Source organism: Leptopilina boulardi, unplaced genomic scaffold (genome assembly GCF_019393585.1).
Source record: "Leptopilina boulardi isolate dan_hultmark-lab unplaced genomic scaffold, ZJU_Lbou_2.1 LbouV2_216, whole genome shotgun sequence".
In the NCBI taxonomy this organism is placed as follows: domain Eukaryota; kingdom Metazoa; phylum Arthropoda; class Insecta; order Hymenoptera; family Figitidae; genus Leptopilina; species Leptopilina boulardi.
Window position 1 is genome coordinate 2,404,009 of NW_026137770.1, and position 22,713 is coordinate 2,426,721.

At 26.3% G+C, this 22,713-nt stretch overlaps 6 protein-coding genes across 10 annotated transcripts; 4 read left to right on the forward strand and 2 right to left on the reverse strand.

Annotated features, from left to right (window-relative positions):
* Positions 1-2,662: 2,662 nt before the first annotated feature.
* LOC127279458 (prolactin regulatory element-binding protein) lies at positions 2,663-5,179 on the forward strand. The gene is made up of 4 exons (XM_051301812.1): positions 2,663-3,220; positions 3,483-3,853; positions 3,950-4,644; positions 4,723-5,179. Exons 1-4 carry the CDS (start codon positions 3,083-3,085, stop codon positions 4,806-4,808), a joined length of 1,290 nt encoding a protein of 429 aa, XP_051157769.1. The 5' UTR covers positions 2,663-3,082; the 3' UTR covers positions 4,809-5,179.
* A 43-nt stretch (positions 5,180-5,222) lies between these two features.
* Positions 5,223-7,892, reverse strand: LOC127279453 (protein nessun dorma). Its single transcript, XM_051301806.1, has 5 exons — positions 7,627-7,892; positions 6,426-7,353; positions 6,148-6,352; positions 5,796-6,059; positions 5,223-5,713 (listed from the first exon to the last, which is right to left on the reverse strand). Exons 2-5 carry the CDS (start codon positions 7,331-7,333, stop codon positions 5,462-5,464), a joined length of 1,629 nt encoding a protein of 542 aa, XP_051157763.1. The 5' UTR covers positions 7,334-7,353; positions 7,627-7,892; the 3' UTR covers positions 5,223-5,461.
* Positions 7,893-8,033: 141 nt separating this feature from the next.
* On the forward strand, positions 8,034-9,524 carry LOC127279460 (uncharacterized). Its single transcript, XM_051301815.1, has 4 exons — positions 8,034-8,235; positions 8,333-8,756; positions 8,866-9,130; positions 9,276-9,524. The coding sequence occupies exons 1-4, from the start codon at positions 8,222-8,224 to the stop codon at positions 9,353-9,355; spliced, it is 783 nt and encodes a 260-aa protein (XP_051157772.1). The 5' UTR covers positions 8,034-8,221; the 3' UTR covers positions 9,356-9,524.
* Positions 9,525-9,527: 3 nt separating this feature from the next.
* On the reverse strand, positions 9,528-13,222 carry LOC127279459 (mitochondrial 2-oxodicarboxylate carrier). Of its 2 annotated transcripts, XM_051301813.1 has the most exons (8): positions 13,090-13,222; positions 12,238-12,392; positions 11,353-12,149; positions 10,805-10,911; positions 10,627-10,689; positions 10,199-10,498; positions 9,769-9,911; positions 9,528-9,670 (listed from the first exon to the last, which is right to left on the reverse strand). In XM_051301813.1, the coding sequence occupies exons 3-8, from the start codon at positions 11,525-11,527 to the stop codon at positions 9,550-9,552; spliced, it is 909 nt and encodes a 302-aa protein (XP_051157770.1). In that variant the 5' UTR covers positions 11,528-12,149; positions 12,238-12,392; positions 13,090-13,222; the 3' UTR covers positions 9,528-9,549. The 2 variants fall into 2 exon arrangements, with proteins under 2 accessions (XP_051157770.1, XP_051157771.1); XM_051301814.1 differs by lacking the exon at positions 12,238-12,392 and having other exon boundaries at positions 13,090-13,221.
* On the forward strand, positions 12,824-16,933 carry LOC127279456 (ectonucleoside triphosphate diphosphohydrolase 5). Of its 2 annotated transcripts, none has more exons than XM_051301809.1 (4): positions 12,824-13,055; positions 13,747-14,898; positions 14,971-15,147; positions 15,410-16,933. In XM_051301809.1, the coding sequence occupies exons 1-4, from the start codon at positions 13,035-13,037 to the stop codon at positions 15,485-15,487; spliced, it is 1,428 nt and encodes a 475-aa protein (XP_051157766.1). In that variant the 5' UTR covers positions 12,824-13,034; the 3' UTR covers positions 15,488-16,933. The 2 variants fall into 2 exon arrangements, with proteins under 2 accessions (XP_051157766.1, XP_051157767.1); XM_051301810.1 differs by lacking the exon at positions 12,824-13,055 and adding an exon at positions 13,225-13,369.
* A 301-nt stretch (positions 16,934-17,234) lies between these two features.
* LOC127279452 (protein angel) lies at positions 17,235-22,137 on the forward strand. 3 transcript variants are annotated; one of them, XM_051301805.1, is made up of 6 exons: positions 17,235-17,386; positions 19,737-20,127; positions 20,429-20,607; positions 20,685-21,058; positions 21,178-21,424; positions 21,606-22,137. In XM_051301805.1, exons 2-6 carry the CDS (start codon positions 19,746-19,748, stop codon positions 22,005-22,007), a joined length of 1,584 nt encoding a protein of 527 aa, XP_051157762.1. In that variant the 5' UTR covers positions 17,235-17,386; positions 19,737-19,745; the 3' UTR covers positions 22,008-22,137. The 3 variants fall into 3 exon arrangements, with proteins under 3 accessions (XP_051157762.1, XP_051157760.1, XP_051157761.1); XM_051301803.1 differs by having other exon boundaries at positions 17,331-17,812; XM_051301804.1 differs by lacking the exon at positions 17,235-17,386 and adding an exon at positions 18,156-18,237.
* The last annotated feature ends 576 nt before the right edge of the window (positions 22,138-22,713 follow it).

Below are 22,713 nucleotides of genomic sequence, written 5' to 3' on the forward strand. Positions count from 1 at the left end.
ACTTCCCTTTCCCTGTTTATAAACCCAATTAATTTAAAGCATAATGATTTAGTTGTGTAATAATAACATATGTTATACGATTTGAATTCACTTGTATAAAAGTTGCAAAAAGCAAAAGTGAGGTTAGAAAATCAGTGAAAAAAATAAAAAAAAATTTAATTCTTTTTTGAAAAATAAATTATTAACAACTGTTTGGTAAAGTTTAAAAAATAAAATATTTTATTCTATAAAATATGTTCTTAAATTATTTTTAAAATAAAATTATAACCAGTATCTGTTTTATCGGCTAAGAAATAAACGACCGGGAAAATGAGAATGAAAACAAAATTTTTCTAATCTTTCTTATGCGGATTTATAATAAGTAAAAAATAATTTTTATTTTACATAACTATATGGTATTATTATAAGTAATTGAAAAAATATGAATGAAACAAAATGTTTAATGCGTCGAAGACAAACATATTTTAGAAATTTGTTTGCTAATGTAATGTATAATTTTTCTCTTCTTTATGCATCGTCTGAAAAAATCATATGCCTTTTTAATCAGAAAAATAATAACGTTTTTAAACAAAATAACACATATAAAAAAACACGTAAAATATTAAAACATTGGATAATTTACCAAACTTTTCTGTAGAGTTCATTGCAATTCTCAGAGAACATTGCAGGTGATCAATTATTTTATCTTTATTGGCATTACTATCCCTTAATCTTTTGTTCTCATTTTGAAGAGTATCAATTTTATTTTGCATGCTATAAATTTTAACATCTTTATAAGATACTTCCATTTTCGTCCCCGTCTCAGCCGAGTCTTTTCTCCAATTCAGCATTCTTTTTGTTTTAGAAGTATTTCTTGCTTTTCTAATCATTTTCACGCTTTGATCCATGACTCTTTTGTTCTATAAAAGATGTTTGTTACTGTGTTTAAATTATAAAACAATATTTTTTTAAATAAACTATTTCTAATTGTTGATCATAAACGTTGCGTACTTTAACATAGCGTAAAGAAAGAAACAATTTTATTAAATTTTACTAAAAAAAAATGTCATTAAATGAAAAGATTTAACTTCACAAATTAATTCCTTCTCGCTTATTATGTAAGCAAGGACTTAAGAGTTGCTTGATCAAGACGGTCTTATTCGAATGAGTCGAGCTTAAGACCATATATATTCATAGTCAAAAATAAGCAATTGCTTGGTAAAGGAAATGCAGCTTAAGAATTTCTTGACCAAGCAAATGCTTAAGATGATCTTATTGAACGATCGGATTTTTCCGTCAATATTCTTTTGAATCCACCAATAAGAAATGGTTTTGAAAATTCGCCTCAATGCGCCAAGGAATATTTATACTTGCGTTGTATTCAATTTGAGTTTTTCGTTTCAGCGTTTTTAATGTTATTTATAAAATTGTTTTGTTTAATCATTTGAAAAAAGTAAATTTGTAAAATATTTTTCTTATTAAATGTTTGTAATAAAAAACAGTAATAAAACAAAATTCAAAAATATAAACCTGTGAATATAATTAATGTTGTTTAAAAGTAAAAATTTTTAATAATCAACGAATGAAATATATTTAAAATTTGATAAATAATGATACATAATAGTGAAATATTCAAAATAATGATCAATATATTAACATTAATATTTTTAAAATTAGGCGTACAATTTGTAGAACACAATTTATTTTTTCTTTTTCAAATTAAAAAGACTGGTAATTTTTTTTATATCTTATCTTATATACTCTCGTTTTTAAAAAAGTGCTGTACGCTAAAAAATTTTAATTGTTTATAAACATAAAATAACTACTTTCATACATAAATTCTTTTTTCTTGTAGAAATAATAAATGTATCCAAATATAAATCTGCTACTCTCACTCCCTTAAATTATATATTAAAATAAAAATATAATGGAATATAAAATTTGTAAACAATAAATAATTAAATTATTATAAATAATACTAAATTTTAATACTAATTAATGAAACTTTTTGTAGTAATAAAATGTCTAAAAAGCATTACACCAATACGGATAAAGAAAACTTTTCCTGCAAACTATCAAAATTTTTGCCCATGTTATTGAAAATCGCAAAAGCGATTGTTCCTTGAAAGCTAAGGAGGCTGCGTGGAGTGAAAACGATAACGTCTCTGAAACTCTCACTCATCTATTTCAAAAGAATTTTCCGCATCTCGAATGTATCGTTTTGCACGTCTTATATTGTTTGGACCATCTTCATTATCAATATCATCCTCAATGTCTCTTAAATAATGCATTATATCCATTGTTAACACTTTTTTCACTATAAATACACTAATAAGTTATTGCTTAAGTCAACTAAAACGTTGACTTTAAATCATAACCTCAATTCGTTCAAATAAGTTCACCGGTAATGTCAAATAAGAAAATCCTATTTGACTATGAATACTTGGCATTCTTAAGATGGGACTATGCATCTCAAAATCAAAGCATTTACTTCTTTAAGCAAATGCTTAAGTTGCGACTTAAGTCAATCCACAATGCACGACTATGAATCTAGGTGTCAGCTTAAGTCGCTGCTTAAGAAATGAGTATCGACTATGAATACCGCCCTTAAACTATATAACAATTACTATGATTTCTCGATAGATGTCTCTCGTATTCCTTTAAGTTACCATCGGTCGGCTTAAAACAGAAACAAATCCTAGTAAAGTTTGAAAATATTTCAATAATTGAACTTGACTGATAATAAATAAATGATGAGGAAAAATTCCCAGACCTTCTTTTATTTGATATTGCTCGTGTTTATTCTAATTGCATTTTGTTTATGTGTGTTAATAACTGCAATGCTTTTAACATTTCGTTAATCTAAAGACGGACCTATAGATTTTCTTGACTGAATATGTATATAATGTAATAATAATGGTATAAATTTTTTAGACTTCCAAACATAATACGTGGAACTTGAGGTCGGTAAACAATATTTTTAATTATCAAACTTGTATACCTATACATCTAGGTGTTACAACTAAAAAAAAAATTTTAAAACAAGTGAACAAATTAGTCGCGCACATTATTACAAGAGAGTGACACGTTGATTTTCTCCAATATGCCACCAAGAAAAAATAAATGTGGCCTACTGGCTAGGGTTAATTTTCCCTTATATACTGTACAAATGTTAACAAATAGACATATTCTCGTCGGAGGTGGAGGTGGTTCCGCAAAAACTGGCGTTGCCAATGGATTTGTAAGTTTTTCAAAAACATAACCTAAATTTATCATTCCAGGTTGTCAAATGTCAAACTGCTCCAAATATACATTTAAAATTAAATCATTATAATATTTAAATAAATTCAAATAATAAATTTCATATACAATAATACTGTATAAATATTTAATATATTATAAAAATATTATAAATAAAAAATTACTTTTTGTTTTTATTTTACAAAATTTTAGTGTGAATTTATATAATTAATATTAACATGAAAATTTCAAATATTTTATAGGAAATATTTGAATTGTCACACGATGGATATCAATTTGTTGCTGAAGAAGTAACACGTCATGAAACAGGTCCCAGTGTTGTAATGAATTGTGCTACATTTAGTGATAAGAAAAGATCATGGATTGCAGCTGGTCAGGAAAGTCATTGTCAATTATACAATATACATTCGAAAATTGTCACAGTCGAAAATGGTGAGATTCCAAAAAAATCCGGAAATTTAACCTCAGGTCTTAGGCAACGAAATAAAAGTGAAGATAATTCGTCAAATAATTGCGAAAGAATAGAAGAAGTCAAGGATAGTAATTCGAATTTAAAGAGTAAACGTTTACAATTAATTGTTAAACCTATGGACAGTATACAAACAGATTTCGGGTAAGTTGTCTTTCATTGTAATGAATTCAATTTTATTCATTATTTATTAATTATAAAACTAGAATAAAAATGTTTTTAAAAAATTCATTTTTTTAGAGATTTGGAACCACTTCAAAGAATCGTGCGAATAAGTTCAAATGGAGAATTAATGGCAACCGGTGGTACGGACGGTCGAATTAGACTTTGGAAATTTCCCGAGCTCATTAAAGTTCACGATTTAGAGGCTCACAAAAAAGAAGTGGACGATATAGATTTTAATTCAGCTGGCAATTTACTTGTGTCAATAGCAAAAGATGGCAAAGCCTATGTTTGGGATATAACATGTGAAATGAAAAAGAAAGAACTCACTTGGAATGTACCAGGAAATATGAAATATTTATATAAAAGATGTCGATTTAGAGATCCAGATGAAAAAATACCAAAAAATCAATTATTAACATTGTCAAATTCAATTGTGGGGAAAAATCCAAGTTTTCTTCAACTTTGGAATGTTGATGCTGGTGTAATTATGAAATCGGTATCATTTCAAGAGACACTTTCGGCATTGGCAGTTTCTGATAATGGACAATTGGTCGCTGTTGGAACAATGTTTTCGGGAAGTGTCGATATGTTTATTGCATTTAGTTTACAAAGAGTTCTTCACATTCCCGGTGCACACAGTATGTTTGTGACTGGTCTTGAATTTTTACCCACAAAACATGATGGTCCAACGATAACGAGTAATGCTGAAGCGGCTGTTGTTAGTATTTCCGTTGATAATAGGATTTGCATTCACAGCTTGCCATATAGATGTAAGTTCAATTTAATTAACAAATTCTTAAAAATTAATATTTCAATTATTGTTAATTAAAATATATATTTATTTTCAGATACAATTCCCATTTGGGTGGTAGTAGTCCTGATTATTTTGAGTATCGGCTGTGCATTTATATTCTGCAGTTACATGGGATTATAGTCTATTGAAATCAAATTTTAGTGACAAATCTTCAGGAAACCGTCTTTTTATCAATACAAAAAAAAATAGAATTTATTAAAATTTAGAAATTACTCTTACGTTAAAATAATGGGGGAAAAAATGGTCCATTTTTCAATATTCAGAAAAATAATTCGTGGAAATTTGTTTTTCTAAAAAAATAATCTAGATTAATTGTTATTTGTTTTGTGAAAAAATTTGTTTTAAAAAGTTTCGTACGTTTGGAAAATTATTTATGCGTCTCGTGAGAATTTTGTAGTTTTTTTTTTCGTTTGTTTGTGTCAATGTCTTACACTGGATTTTGTAGTTACATTGAAATGGAAATAGAAATACATTTTTTAGTAAGAAAATTATGTATATATATATATTTTTTTTTAATAGACAAACACGGTCAAATCTGGACAAAAACATGGTACAAAAATTTTGTATTTAGTATAAAATACATGGAATCATTTTGTTAAAACTTTCTAATTGTACAGTTCATCACTATGTAATTAAAAAAAAAAAACATTAAAATTATTTCATTCGTAACCATTATGTATGTTTTGGTTTGAAAAATCTTCTTACGTGCATAAATTTTACAACTTTTAAAAAGTATTTAAAAAAAAAAATAATTCTCATTAAAAGAAAAACTTTCAAGAAACCATATCCTCGGATTTTGTTAATAAAGAGGTGGCAGTTTGCGACTTTAGTAATACATCACCTTTGCCATTATTATCAAATTTACAACCTTCCAATGAGATTTCTGACATTTTTTCTAATAATTCCGCGCCACCTGTTTTACATTCACAGTCATTCAAATATTTTTTTGACTCCATACGAATTCCGTATTCTTTCAAATTTTTTAGAGGACTGTTTGTCATTGTCAATTTAGAATCATCTTGTAGCTATAGAAAAAAGGAAAATTTATTGATTTATTTTCTAAATAATAATTAAAGATTTAAATTGTATTGTAATTGAAATTAATACCTGAATTCCATCTGTACATTCTTCGAAATTACATTCACTTAAATTAGCCTCTCCGCCTGAATGTATCATGATACCAGTTCCTAATCCCACTAGAGTTGTATTTTGTGCGCTAAGTTTTGCTCCTGGCAAAACAACAATTCCTATTTTAATTACACTGTGATTGGACGTATAAATTCGACATCCATCCAACTTCACTGTGCCTTTTCTCACCAGAATGCCTGCCTGGATATCTCCTAAATCTATTGTCAAATTTTCCAGTACTACCTTAAAAATTAAATAATATTAAAATAATTAATATATTCAAATTAAAACAGATTTTAGACATTTTTTAATTAAACAATAATGTGCTTACTTCTCTGCCTGAAAAATCTAACAAAGATGGACCACTTTCAGTTTCTTTGGGGCAAATAATTGTTTTTTCGAAAGAATCAACTCCCTTGATCATTCCACCGTCTTCTAAATTTCCAGATCCTCTGATGGGATGATCGCCACTGCCAAGAATAATAATATCTCCTGCATCACATGTATCTAAAGCTTCTTTCAAACAACTGGATGTTCTGCGAAAAAAAAGTTAATATTAATTTTAATTTCTTTAAATAAACGTTAGAGAAATATTTTAAAAATATTTACTTGACAAATGTGTCGGGAGGCAAAAATCCTTTGGCTTGATTCAAAGAGAAAATCGTTTCCTCCAACGAACCACCGAGCCAAACAAAATAACCCTCTACTCTTCTAACACCACTCTCTCGTCTTTTTGTCTCAATTTCCATAACACTCGAACTTTGATTTCTAATTAATACATCTCTCATTGCTGGATTTTCCAATACTTCCATTTCAGTTTTAATTTGTTGCAATCGAAAATGCAATTTCAACAATTGACAAGCCTTACCATCATCAAGTGAACGATCATGTACATCCTCATCATCCGAAATATCAATTTCTAATCTTGAAATTTTCTCCTTTATCTCACGTCCTTCTCTCATTAATGTTCGAATAACATCACAAGTCTTTTTACAAACACTACCTCTTTTCATATCGAAAAAAAGTCTCAATCTCGGTTCAAGATGCGACAATATCCAATCACGATTCTCATCATCGTCATGATCCCATGGCATCCATAGATAATTGTAAAAAAATCGAAGTTGATCTATACAATTTGCTGTTGCAATCATATCCAAGGCAATATCGTCTTGATGTTGAGTTGGATATAATTCAATTAGAGGTACATCATATTTTTCCGGTAAATGAATTTCCTCTTGAACGGCAACAATTTTCACAAGTGCCGTGAGTTCGACAAAATCGACTTGTTGCACAATAACAGCGACTATTGTTGGATAATGAATTTCAAAATCTTGACAAGTGAGTTTTGGAATTTTCCATAATGCACGCCAACCAACTGGTTCAATTACAAATTCCACATGATACGACCATTCAGAACGAATTTGTGAAGCTGCAACAACTTCCTCTCGATTTGACAGAATTCCTGTATAATCGACGAGTCTCTCCTGAAGACTCTTGTTAAATGTAAAAATCTCCATTTTTTTTAACAAAATCTTTCCTAAGTATGAAAATAAAAATTTATTCTTATATTTACAACTATATATTTTATAATATAAAGAAAAAAAAAATTAAAAGCACTGTTTTACAGAACCAAAAGATGCAAAGCCGAGAAATTTATACATCAAATGAACTAACAATTATAAAATTTTTAAATTTGCGGTAAATTAAGTAAACTGTCAAAACATTTTTTAAACTGACAGGGAGTAATAAAATATGTCTTTTTGTTATTTTTGTCAGATTTTTCAATATTTATAATATCAAGTATACTCACAAATTGTGAAAATAGTTTTAATTTTCTCTTGGCAATTCACATAAACCAAATTAACATAAATATTAATTCACGTTAAACACAAATTTAAAAAACGTAACGGAATTTTTGTGAAAATTTGACACATCCAAACTTAACGTTTAGAAGGAAAAATTTATAATTAATTTATTCTATATGCTTGTAATGGAAGAATAAAACCAACATTCTCATTTTAAACACCTTTTTATGGAATATATAAACTGATAAACAATAAATTAAAATGCGCGTCTGCTTGTTTACTTTTTAAAATATTTTAAGGTTATATCATGCGCTATACTTCTTGGCGTGTTTACAAAAATTTTAAATTTTTTCACCATTTGATTGGCTGATATATTTCCATCATACATGAAAACACATGTTACTAACTTCATGCAAATACATAGATTATATGTTGTTTTTATTTTTTTTTCAGTTTCTTTTTATTTGTAAACAGTTACTGCCATAATTATAGTAGTTTAATATTGTATATTTGTATAGAAAAGTAATTTTTTACAATAAGTGCTTTAAAATAGGAATATACGCTTTTTTATCTAATTAAGAAGAAACCTCTCGCTATAAAATGGCAGAGCCAAGGTAAATTATGTTTTTTTAAATAATCAAATATATTTTTAATTACATTGAATTTAAAATAAAATTGATCTATTATGATTCTAAATATAAATAATTAAAGTACTCAGAAAAGAAGACCTGAACGTAAGCCTCGTACGGCTGGTGCAAAAACTTCATTATTTGGAAAAGACGTGAGATCTCATCTTCGTAAAGCAAAATTTAAAAAAAGTCGTAAACTAAAGTCTGATGAAACAGATGAAGCAAAGAAAGCACGAATTCAAGAACGTTTACCACCTCCTCAACCAAAAATGCGTTTACTTCCTTGCGATGAGAGCGAGAAAGATGAGGAATCGGAGGAAGAATTTTTAAGTTATGTCAAAGCTACTGTTTCAGATGATAAAACATACAATTATAAGGATGAGAAAAATTGTTCTTTAGGTTGCTGCAAATCTTGTGGACTTTTTTCACATGATTTGACGTATTTAAAAAGTGATGCTAAATCTAATGTTCATAACGAATTTAAACATAGTAAAACACAGCTCAATGTATGTACTTCATATTCGAAAAATTTATTTTTTTTTACGAATTTATTACATTATTCATTTATAGTTTATATTTAGTTTCTCATTTTTTTATTTGTTAATTTATTTTTAGAAAACAGAATTAACAAATACTCATAATCTCCAAAAAACAACAGAAATTGATGAGAAAAATGCTTCTGGTGATTCAAATGTTTCAAAACTAGATAAAAATCTGACTGATTTAAAAGACGAAAAAACTATCAAAACACCAAATGACAAAAGCTCAAATTCAGAAATTGATAATCTTGAAGAGGAATTAGATTCTCTTTTAACAATGGAGGAACCCATTTCAAAAACACCTATGCTTTCTCAAATCATTCCTACTTCAAAAGTCAAAGGTAAAAATATGTTTTTTTCTCTTAAATATTTCTTCCATTTATTCAAAGTATAAAAATATAAAATTAGGATATTTTACTCTCATTTTACAAAATTAAACTATTCGTAATTTGTAAAAAAGTTGAAAAATGTTTTTTCTTTTTATAGAACCCATATGCACATCGGCTACTGTGCCTACAAAATCTGTGGATCTTGAAAAATGGCTTGAATCTGTTTTGGATGTTTAGTTTTTTAATCACTGTTTATGTGTTTCTGAATATGTTTTTGAAAAGTAACACAATGTTTTTGTGGTAAAAAAAATAAACATGTATTTGTTTTTCATCGATTAGTGTATCATACAAAATAATGATGCAGAAAGCCTACTCTCAATTGTCCGATGATACCAAAACGTCAATTATAAATGTATAAGATAAAAAAATATTTAATTCTTCAGCTTGGCTGTAAGGTAAGCGTGCATATAGTCATAAACAACTAACATTATTGCTCCGCCAGGACCTAATCGTAAAACTTTTGGTAACAATCCTTTGTAAAGAGCTCTAAATCTGTTGAATGAAACAAATTTAAATTATCTTAAAAATTCTAAAATTATATATTGAATTTAAAAAAAAAACATAATTTTCTCGCCTTTTATTATACATACCCTTCTTGTCTATAAACAGTGCCAATTGTTCTTAATGTTCCTTTATATTCATTATTTTTTGATCCTTGAATTCGGCTTTTGGCCACGTCAAATGGAATATTTAAACAAGAAGCCATTGTTCCTGCTGAAAAACCAATGACGACCTAACAAAAAAAAAAAAGTTATGACACACATTCATTTAATTGGACATATTAAATTAATACTGATAAGTTAATTAAAATTTTTTAATTAATCAAAGAAGTCGTTAAAAATTAAATTTAATTAATTAAAGATTAAAATAATTAATATTTGTCGAAGAAAGGAATCATATTTTAAAATTTGAAAATTTAAGATAAAAAAAAAAGTTGAATTCAATTAAAAAATTTTACTTTATCTGAAAGTTGAATTATTTCATTATTATATTTTTGATTAAATTAACATTAATTTTTACCTTAATTAAAAAATTTAATCTCGAATCTTTGTACACTGGAATACAGCCCTTAACGGAATGATAAAATCCAAAGTAGACTAAATTAAAAACACCATTTCTCATAACTGTTGCGCTTAATCCCTTATTTAGACCATTTAGTCCAAATCCATTTTTTCTAATAATCTCCTTTGTCACAGCAAATGTCGAAGGGCTTTCTGTCATTTTTTTACGATTTGATTGCATTTGCACTTTAATTACTTCAAATGGATTTACAAATATCCCTTCTGTCATGCCAGCAAAAAATCCAGCTAACGTAAAAGTCTATTAATTAAAAAAACCTTGAATAATTATTAATATAAAATTTTATTATGCTCTTAATATATAGTAAATAAAAATATTTTGCGAAAATGAATGTGAAAAACAAAATATGAATAATTTACATTATTTACCAGGGGAGTTGGAGAATTGGCGCCAAAGAGAAAAAGTGGTTTATATTGCTCGAATGAAAAAAACTAGAAAAAGTAATAATTTTACAATTTATATTGTTTAATATATAACAATATTTAAATAGTTTATAAAAACTATTTAAATCTTTTTAATTATTAATCTTTTTTTTTTACTATTTACCTTCACGGCTCTTTTTGGTGTTTCCGATAAAATCGGCGGTAATATTCCTTTCCAGAAAGAAGCGAGGCCTTCATTTTTATACATCTTTTTCATACAATCGGCAATTCCTGGATTTTAATAATGAATTTTTTGAATTTACACATTATTTAAGAGTTCCTCTCACTCAATGAATTTATAACGTAATTAATAATTAAAAGAAGAAAAAATACGATATTGGAATTTGACATAAGAAAATTGACAAATTGGAAAATAATTAAAAAAATTTATTTATTATTTGGAACTGCTAGTTTATTGAAATTTCTATTAAAAACTAAAACTGCCTGGAGATACCAATTTTTAGAACTATTATTTCATAAAACTATTATAATATTGTTAATAATAATATTATTATTTTATTACAACTGCACTATTATTTGGATTCTCAAATTTTGTAAAAATATAATTTTTCTATTGAAACGATAATTTACTGAATTCTTTTTTGTATTAATGATGACATTTTGCTAAATTCTCAGCTTCATTGAATATGAAACCGTATGGCCATTACTTACCAGTATAATATAAAGGATCTGCTTTATTAGTTTTCACTTGAAGTTGAAATCGTGTTTTAACGAGATCCATTGGATGCATAATACAAACCTCCACAAAACCTGCCGAACCTCCGGCTCCAATTTGAATAACAGCTTGTTTAAATAGACTCGACGATTTTGAATTTGAATGCGACATTTTTTTTTTAATTTGCTACTTTACGAGCTCAATAATTTTTTTCAGCCTCTCTTTTAATACTAATAATAGTTTTAAATAACTTGATAAATATTTCAAATAAATAACTTTAAATATAAACGTTTGAGAAAGTTTAAAAAATTAAATAATTTCAAGAAAACGGAACTAAATTTTTTTTTTAATAATGAGAATGTAATAAATATTACACACTAGAAGTAATTCAACTAATATAATGTATCGAGGCAATGAAAACTGTATATAAAAATTAAATGCACTTTATATCTAACAGTTAACTAGTTTTTTTTATCGTAAATCCATTAAAAGGGAAAAATTATTTACAATTCACTGTGATTAAGAAAAAGAAGAAAAAAAAGTAGTGTTCTTCATGTTTATACTATAATACACACAGTTTACAAGCAACAGATAGTTACATCTGATGAAAGATATTATATTTGATTGTATATGTATTATGATGACTTCACTGCACAGAGTTAGTAGTTGTGAATCTATTTTTGAAACCCATAAGTTCTAACGACGGGTCTGGTTCCTTTTGTGTGACGTCACCATTTAAATGATTATTGAACATCTCACTCATCATAAACCTTCACGTCTGATGTGTCTCCGTCTGAAAGATTAGATATTTAAAATACATTTGTATATCAAAAAATTATGTAACTCTTTATCTAGTTGAGATATGTATAACTTTTGTTTACATTTCTTTTCCTTATATTTCAAAAATCCTGTTTCCCTCACACGATGAAGAAAATTAACATTGTTTTATAGTCAATTTTTCACTATACAATGAGAAAGATAAAACTTTGGAAAATAAAAATTTTTTAAGCCTTTTCTGCTGATAAGTTGCTTGAGCCTTGAAGATAACAATTTTTAATAACTTCAAAACAATTTCAAAAATTAATCTCAGGTGTTAATGTATTTTTCAATTATTGATAATTTATATGCTTAGTCAATTAATTTCTTATTGATATTTTAATGATAACTGGACTAAAAAGGAATTTAAAAACTTTTAAAATGTTTCCTCATTTTTTTTTGTTTAAATACCATATGCGCAATAATTAATAATATTTTTAATATTCGGGAATTTATTTTTATTTATTATACAATGATTTAATAATGAATATATAATTATAAATTTTGTGATTTAATAAATAAATACAATTTGAAATAAATTTTTGTTTTTGTCAATCATCAAACACATTGTTGATAAACAAAAATCATTTTTTCCTTGTACATTAATTGGAAACTAAAATTTATTCTAAATTTTCCTACTAATAAATAACCTTGAAACTGTTATCTTTTGCTGTGTCATGGTGACTGAATTATAAAATGATTATTAGTTATCACAAAATATAGTTTCTGATGAATGGTGACATTCAGAAGTTCGTTTCAGTGAATTATATTTAAATCATTATCTTTTTAACTTCAAAAAGTACGTTACATATTTTTGTAACAATTTTACATTCTTTCCTTTGCCAAGAACAGATCAAGAAGGATGTCAGCAAGAAAAAGGAAGGTAAAATTACATAAAATATTCATATATAATATACCTATATTTCATTGAAAAAGGAAAAATAATTTTTAAAAATCAGTGAATTTAAATTTGAAATAATTTATTAACAAGACCACGTGATTTATTTTTATTTTTTTTCGTTTTCTTTACAAAATGGTGCGATGTGTCAACTGTCAAAATTATTTTAATAAACATAACCTCTAATATCATGATCAGCTGTGGATGTGGCCATACCAATGGCGAATGCAAGAAAATTTCAATAAATTTTGAAAAAATCACATTAATTCCTTGGAATTAATTAAATGCGTTATACGATTGTAAGTTTTGTTGAGAAATAATAAAAAAAAAGAATCATGTGAGATATTTAATCTCCAACAAAAGAAAACTGCTCTACCTTTTAAGGTTAACTTGTAAAAATTTCATATAGTAAATTCCTCTAAATTATTATATTTTAATTATTTTTCTTTTAGAATTAATCAACTGCACGTGAAAAATTAAAATTCTTATTGATTTGCTTATTTTATAATATAATTATAGATGGAAATCTTATTTTTTTAGAATAGAAAAAAATTCTTATATTTTTTTATTTAAAGAAATAGGAAATTATTTCAAGAATTAAAAACAATCTTTCTATTTAATTTTGTAAAAATAAGTAATTTAATTGAAATTTATTAAAATAATTAATATTTTACAGTTGAGATTAGATGATGATGACAGCATGTCAAGTTCTAACATGGCATCGAGGACATCAAACCAGAAGAAAACGTCAAAAACTATTGTGAGACGTTATTATACACTCATATTTCTGGGATTTATGATATTTGGATATGTGGCTATAGCAAATGATTTAAAACCATTTCATCTTGGAGGCAAAGCCATTGACAGCGTAGCATTTTCTCTCAATTTTCAAAAACCATTTTACGTTGTAATTATTGATGCTGGATCAACAGGATCTCGAGTATTAGCATTTAGTTTTCATACATCAATTATAAATGGTAATCTAGTGTTGGATAGTGAATTGTTCCATCAGGAAAAACCAGGATTAAGTTCATACGCTGATAATCCAATTGAAGGAATGAAATCTCTACAAATACTTGTTGACAAGGCAAAATCTGTAATTCCACAATCCGAATGGAATTATACTCCACTTTTTATGAAAGCCACAGCTGGTCTTCGTCTTCTTCCTGGTCACAAGGCAAATGATATTTTAGAAGTAACGAGAAATTTTTTGAAAACATCCGGTTTTCATCTGAACGATAAATCAATTTCAATAATGGAAGGCGTTGATGAAGGTATTTTCTCATGGTTCACGGTTAATTTTCTATTGGATCGATTTAATCAACATAGTTCGCGAAGTACGGTAGCGGCTCTCGATCTTGGCGGTGGTTCAACACAAGTTACTTTTGCACCCGATGAAGAGAATGTCAAAGAATTAAATGACAATATTTACAATATTAGTGCATTAAATCATAATATGAGTATTTACACTCATAGTTATTTAGGCATGGGACTTATGGCTGCGAGAAAAGGAATTTTAGTGCCAGAATCAGCGGCGAAAAATGAAAATGGAATTATTGAAATACGCTCCGAATGTATTAATCCATTTATTAAAACTACATGGAATTATGGAGGACAAGAATATCATATAATGGGACCAGTAAAAGGTGCAACGAAAGTTTTTAAAAATCAAAATTATGCCAGTGGTGAGGATAAACGTCCAATTGTTAAATTTCAAGATTGTTTGAAGTTAGTTGAAAACTACACGAGTACAATCAAGAATAAACCAATTGGATTGAATAAACATGAGATTTATGCTTTTTCATATTATTTTGACAGAGCTACTGAAGTAAGACAATTTATTTTAAACAATTATTTAAATAATTTTTTATTTATAAAATTAATTGATTTTTTTTTGTAGATTGGATTGATAGATCCATTTCAAGGAGGTACTATCACAGTTGAAGCTCTTCATAAAGCCGTTTTGGAAACTTGTGAATATGTGAATACAGAACAACCATTTACGTGCCTGGATTTAACTTTTATTTACTCTTTGTTAAAAAATACTTTTGGTCTCGAGCCAAAAACCAAACTCAATGTAAGTTTTGAAGAGTTTTTTTTTCATACACTAAATATTTTAATTCTAATTTCGAATTTTTTAAATTTTTTAAATTTTATGTTGATAAAAATGTTTAGTTTTTATTTCAAATGATAATAATTTTTAATATTATTAATTATAATTATTATATTGTTTTATTAACAAAATAAAAACATTTATGTACTTTCTCAATTTTCAACAAAAGTTGAAAAAATTTAATATTAAATTTTTTTAAAATAATATATAAATTTTATGTTTTCAGCTCTATAAAAAAATCTCTGGTCACGAATTAAGCTGGGCTTTGGGATCAGCTTTTAATGTATTGCAAAGTGAACTTTGATATCCAGACCAAATAGAATCATAAAAAAATGTGTAAATTAATCAAATGTGGAAGATGAAAGATCGAAACAAATGACTTCAGTTCTTAAAATCAGGTATATTTCCATTTTTAGTGCATACTATAGACATTTTTCTTATCTTTGTACTTATGACATATCGTATTATGTATTCATATCATATAAAATTACGAATCTTAAGTGGAATGTATATAGAAGATTTTAATGTCTTAAGATTTTTAAATATTTGACAAATTTTACAAAACAGAAATTTTATACATTTATTGTGATTTCTTTATTTTTTGATTATTTAAAAAAAATATTTAACGAACTAACAATAATTAATTAACAATCAATTGTTCGTTATTTGTTATTTATAAGAGCATTTAAAATAGGCATAAATTTTTGATCTAAATTCAAATTTGAGGGAAAAATTATTTTTCTTTTCAAGTTAAAAAAGAGATTTTTTTTTTTGGTATTAAATATTGGAAAAAGACAATAAAGTTTGTTTAAATAATTTAATTTTTATAGCCATTTTTTGTCGTTACAATTTACAAATTTTTTAGTTAATATTATTCAATAAATAAAAAAAACTATTTTAAAAACTACAATAATATATAAATGTGAATTATATGACGACTGTAAATATCTAACATAATAATCGTCGACAGAGAAAATCATTGTGCAAAACAAACTAAATTTTGTTACTCAATGAGCCAAATAACTTTTTGAATACATAATATCATTATAATCATAATTTTCTATAAATTATCTGTAGACTTTTATATATAAATCTTTTCGATTTTTTTTTAAATAATACAAAATCTGTTTAGCTGCATAAAACATATTCTATCAACAAAAATGAAAAGAACAATATCTGATAAAATAATTCAATTTTTTTGTCAAAAGCACAAATGAATTTTGATGATTAAAATGTTTGTCGAAAAAAAAATTTCAGTTTGTGCGACGCTTGTGATAGAGCACAAAATGAATTGAAGTCTTCGAATTATTAGAATTATCTTTGTACTAATATAATTATAAAAAAAACTTAGAAATTTATTGTTAATGAAATAGAAAAAAATGTTTGTTATAAGAATTGTAAATAATATTTATAGATATTGATATCATCAGGTGCTATTCGGTTGGAGACTATAATTTTTATTGTAAATGAAAAAATTTGGTGCAATTAATGTCTAAGTAGTAATTATTATTTTACAAACATATCAATTTAAGTTTAGCATAGATGATAATGACGATCTTATTTAGTAATATTTCTGAAATAATCATAGCAGATTAATAACAATAATAATATGTGATTTAAATATACATAATAAAGTAGAACAATTATATATTGCACAAAATTGTGATTTTCTTAATAAATATTAATTTGTGTATAGTAGACAAAGTCGACGATGTATAGTGCCTTTAAATAAATTCTTTTATTAATACAACTTCTTTGTTTCTATTTTTTTATATAATCAACTTACTTTACTTAATTTTAAAATATTTATTAAAAATTTTAATCCCGTTATTCTCTTCTCTATATAATGTAAAACCGGTCTTATTGATTTCTCATTTTCCGCTAGAGAGAAAAAAAGCAAAAGAGATACATATTAAATTTTAGCGCCATATTTTCCTTTTACAGGTCACATGACTTGTGACCAATGGCGGTTAGTTTGATATTGATAATTTTTTTCAAGATAAGAAAAGAAGAAGAATGTCAAGTGAATTTGACAGTTTGAAGTAATTTTACATTTATTTTTGTTCATATACAAAAAGTTAAATTAAATTAAAATAGTTAAGTAACATTTTTCAATATTTTGGGAAACTGTTAATAACGATGGTAATATGTTATCCTGTTTTATCGACTTAACGAAGAATCATCATCATCATCCTAACACGAGGTTGAAAATTCTTAAAATTTCACGTATACTTTTTGACGATTTATTTTGTTTTCTAATTTTAAATACATTAGAAATTCTCGATATATTATATAAGTGAATACATTTAAATGAACTTGTGATGTAAAATTCAAAAAAGTGCTTTTCAACAATATATATACACCTATATAATCACACTGACACTGAGTTTGAAAAACTAACCTCTATATATTACTTATTATATCGATACGACAATTTGTGCGAAATGTCAGCTTGGAGTTTCGACAAAAACAGTACGTTATCGTCTTCTTTTGTGTGACAACATTTAAAATTCAAGATAAATAATTAATTATTTAGATTTAATAAATGAACGCAACCACTAGGTTTTTGAATAAATCAAATGTATTTTGTCGAAACATTCATAGCGCATTACTTCATCAGGAGCTAAAGGTGAGTTATTTTTTTTCCTCTCAATGATTAAAATCTAGACACCGAACAAAGATTGCATAACTTTTTGTTGTAAGCTGTTAAAAGATACATTAGGGTCATTTTCTTCGGGGACACATTAATCCCTCCTCCTTCTGTTTTCCTATTTCTAGAAGTCTTAATTAGATGCATGCATTCTATTTACATGACATATATGTGCAATTCTGTTTGTTGTTTTCATTTTCCATATATATATATATATATATATATATATATATATATACTCATTCAGAATATGTATGTATTTTGTATTGTTTTTAAATTTTCGTATTATCACTTTCTGAAATCTTGACAGGTTAACGTTTACTTGCTTTACGCGTTGAAATTTTTTCTACTAAGTAATCTCTCTCGTGTTCTTGACGCATTTTTTTTAGCACGAAATGGCCAAGGTTTGCAAATCGTTTTTTAACACCGTTACTTGTTGATTGTTTCTCATCTTATCAAGTTCAATAATCATTGTTTATAATGTGAAATTATAATAATTTCACTTTGGGAAATTTTATTTTAGTTTTTTTGTTTATTGAAAAAATATCATTTAACAATGACATTCGATTACATTCTAATTAATCACATTTAATTATTGATTAAATATTTTTGTGATAATTTTTATTGGTCACATGACAAATATAATTTCGACAAAATCAATTTTTCATCAATTTTCATTATCTTTACACGAATGAAGATTAAAAAGTTTTATTTAATCTTGATGTTTTAATAACTTTGTTTCAATTTTTAAAGATTTGACAATTATATTAAATTGAAATAATGTTAAATATTTGAATAAATTTTAATAAGTATTAAAAATTTGTGAAAACTTATAGAAAATTATAGACATTGTTTTGTAGAAATATATATTTTTTTATTTTAAATAAGTGTTCTATTTCTAGAAAAATGTGTGTGTGTGTGTGTATGTGATAAATATAATTATTTGTTTGCCCTTGAAAAAAAATCATTTCAAAAAATAATTTTACAATTTCAATCAGAATTTTTAATAAAATTAAATAGTGAAACTATATTTTGATCTTGATCTTTGACTTCAAGTTGTTTATTTGATCTATCACAATTTCGCAAATATTGTATATGATATCGTTGTTAAAGTTTGAAGTACGAAAAAGCATGTTACTCAGCAGTTTAACATTAATATGCTAAAATAGATATATATAGTTGTAAAAGATAGTGAATTAGTATGCCAACAAATTTATTTATTCAATTTCTTGACACAACAATTATTATTCGAGTACTTTTTTTCTCACAATTCGTTATCTTATACTTCTTTTTTCCTAAACATATTTTTTTTTTATATTTATTATTCTTGTTTTAGATAAGAGAAACAAATTCTGATTAATCATTTTAGAAATTAAGTTTCTTATTAATTCATATTATTAACATTCTTCAATTATAAAAAGGATTATATATAATTATATATATTTTACAAATTTTTTTTAAATGAAAGTTTAATTTTTCTTTTCAATTGAATAAAATTGTCATATAAACTTTTCAATAGAATCTGCTTGAATTTCAAAGCAATACTCGGAAGAACAAATGACACGCGTATAAACCATCAATAGTTTGAATGAAAGGTCGTGATACTTAAGAGTGTATTGTTGTCAAATAAAGAAGTTATACAACGACGTTGTAGACACGTCTGCTGTTTCTTTATTTCTTTTTTTTAATATTTATTTTATTTTTTAGTTTCCTATATCGTTTCGTGGAGAAATTGTGTTGAAAAGACTTGAATTTTTAATCATGAGTTTTATAATAATAATAATAATAATTAATATTATTATTATCATTATTACAATATTCAGTTAGTGTATCTTGTTAATTATAAAATAAACGGTGGAGGCAGAAAAATATTTGCTAATGGTTTTAAAAATTAATTCTTTAGATTGTACACATGACGGAGGTGCCATTAAAACATATTTTCATCAAAAATTTGCGGAAGAGTGCATCCGTCCCAGAGGCGTTGTACTCGACCTATGCCAATATAGTTGATTCTATTGCAAGTCCAGGAACTCATCAAGAGTTCAATAGAACATTAATGGAACCATATTTGGATTTGTGTTACATACCAAAAGAAGTTCCACCATCGTCGACCTATGATTTTGCTTATGAGAGTTGTTCAAGCGTTGAAACATCAAATGAAAGCATTACTTCAATGTTTTCGCAAAAAATGGATTTCACCAGATCCGCTGAGCAAGATGGATCATTTGATAATAAACGTCCAAAAGATTTGCAGAGGTATAAAAATATGCGTAAATGGAAGAGATTTGGCAAATGTAAGTTTTTAATTTAATTTTTATATATTGTATTTTTAAATTTTTTGAAAATTGATACAAACATATTGAGATTAGGTACTTAAAAAAAAATTTACTTCTGATGTTTTAAAAATAATAATAATTTTTTGTAAATTCAATTATTAAAAATAGATATTTATTTTGTAATTTAATTATTTTCGAAATTAATTAGAATTTCAGGAAGTAGATTCGGAATCTCTTAAAAAAAGAGATAAGCAGAAGCAAAAGAATATTGGAACAAGTCGATTGTTAAGATTTTTTTTTTGTTTTAAAATTTTTTCAGTGAAACAAACTGTGGATGCCAATGAAGCTTTTGTATTGAAACTAATGTCCTTTAATATTCTCGCACAAAGCCTCCTGGAGCTTCATCCATATTTATATAAATATCACGATACAGCAGCATTACCATGGAGAGTGAGAAAACCATTAATAACCGAAGAAATTCTTCAATCAGAAGCTAATGTAAGTGTAAAAAAATGTTACAGATTTGATTTTTTTATTTTCTTTACCAGTAAAAAAAAAAAAATTCTAATCAACAGGTGATATGTCTACAAGAGATGCAGGAGGATCACTTGGAGGACTTCCTTATTCCATTTAAGGAGCAGGGTTACGATTATTTTTACAAAAAACGCACAAATGACAAAGATGATGGATTACTATTAATGTATCGTAAAGAACATTTAACAATTGTTGACTATACAAAAGTGGAAATGTTTCAATCGGGAGTTGAACTACTAAATAGAGACAATGTTGGTATTATCGTGAAATTTGCCCTTAAGGACAGTCCAGAAACGCAATTTGTCATTGCCACGACACATTTATTATACAATCCTAGAAGAAATGACGTTCGTCTTGGTCAAGTGCAAATTCTCTTAACTGAGATTGAAAGAATCGCCTTCATCGAAAATACTATGTGAGGGTACTTTGAAAGTTAATTTAAAAAAAAAATAATAAAACAAAAATCGATCTCCATCTATATGATTTTTCAACAGTTACCACTTCTTTTTTTTTCTTTGCCTACACTTTTAACAGGACAGGTCCAAAATATCTACCGATTATTCTTTGTGGTGACTTTAATCTGGAGCCACATACTGGAGTGTACAAATTCATAACACAGGGTTTATTCACGTACCAGAATAAAGGGAGAAATTTGGAATCGCAGGACTATCGATATCTATCGAATATGCTGTTACCACCACATCTACACATTACCGATGATTGTCAACATTTTAATGTTCTTCTTGAGAGGTTACGAGGTGGAGGAAGAGGTCAAGTGATGGTAATTATAAATTTTATTATTTTTGATAAAAAATATTTTCTTCGTAAATAAAACTCATTCATTCGTAATCATTTTGAAAAAAAAATCTATCAAAAATGATAATAATTAATTAAAGGGGAAAAATACATTCTTTCAATTTTTTTTTGAATCTTTTCTCATTAACGTTTGGTGATCTTTTTAGTTGGAGAATAGGGAGAATGACAAAAATGGTCATAGAAGTGAAGAGACTGTTTCAGAAGATGTTAGTGTAAACACAAACACAAATCAGTATCAAAAAATAGAAATAGATGAAAAAAGTCATGTGAAATTTTCCTCCGGCACACTAACACATCCATTTAAATTTCGTAGCGTTTATAAACATAAAAATCGACATGGACATCCAGAAGCTACGACATATCAAAATAATTGGATAACTGTCGATTATATATTTTTTTCAGACATTGAACCATTAGGAATATTAACTTTACCTACTGTCGATCAATGTAATGATTTGCCAACAATACCAAATTTTGCTGTCGGAAGTGATCATTTATGTCTTGGGGCTAGTTTTAAAGTACTAAAAAGAAAACGGTCAAATTTATAAACAAAAAAGAAAAAAAAATTGCTTAACTTCTTTGACAGAAGCTTATGCTTGTTCTATTTATGTATATACATACAAAAGTCCATTATATTTTTCGATAAAATAAAATAAAAAAAAAAAACAGACAAACAAATATCTCATAAATTAAAAAAAAATTATACTTAAAATAATTGTGTTTTAAATGCAAGTTAGAAAATATGAGAATGTAAATAGTAATTTAAAATTGCCATGTTTAAGTAGTTAATATTAATGATAAAACAAGACTTTCGTAAAAAAAAGAAAATAAATATAAATGAATCTTCTAAGATTCCCATTTTGTTTTCGTGAGTAGTTTCTAATTATTATATATATTATTTTTGCAGGAATTAGATTAATAAGTTTCGTTTATTATGCTTTTCTTTAACAACGAAATATTTCTTGTTAATAAGCTTTTCATTTTGAAAATCCATATTGTTTTGATCAAATTTCATTTTGTTTTAATAAACTAAAAAAAAAATACTTCATTTCGAGACTTTTTTTATTATGCGTTTATGATATACCAATTTTGAGACATGTTTTCGTAAATGATTCACTCTTTAATCGCATACGACACTTCGTTTGACAACAATGGTAAGAATAATTTTTAAATTGCATTTGAATTTCATCGTCATCATTACTTGGACCAATGGCGAATTCACATTGAATTCCTTTTTTGCCCAATTCGATGCAG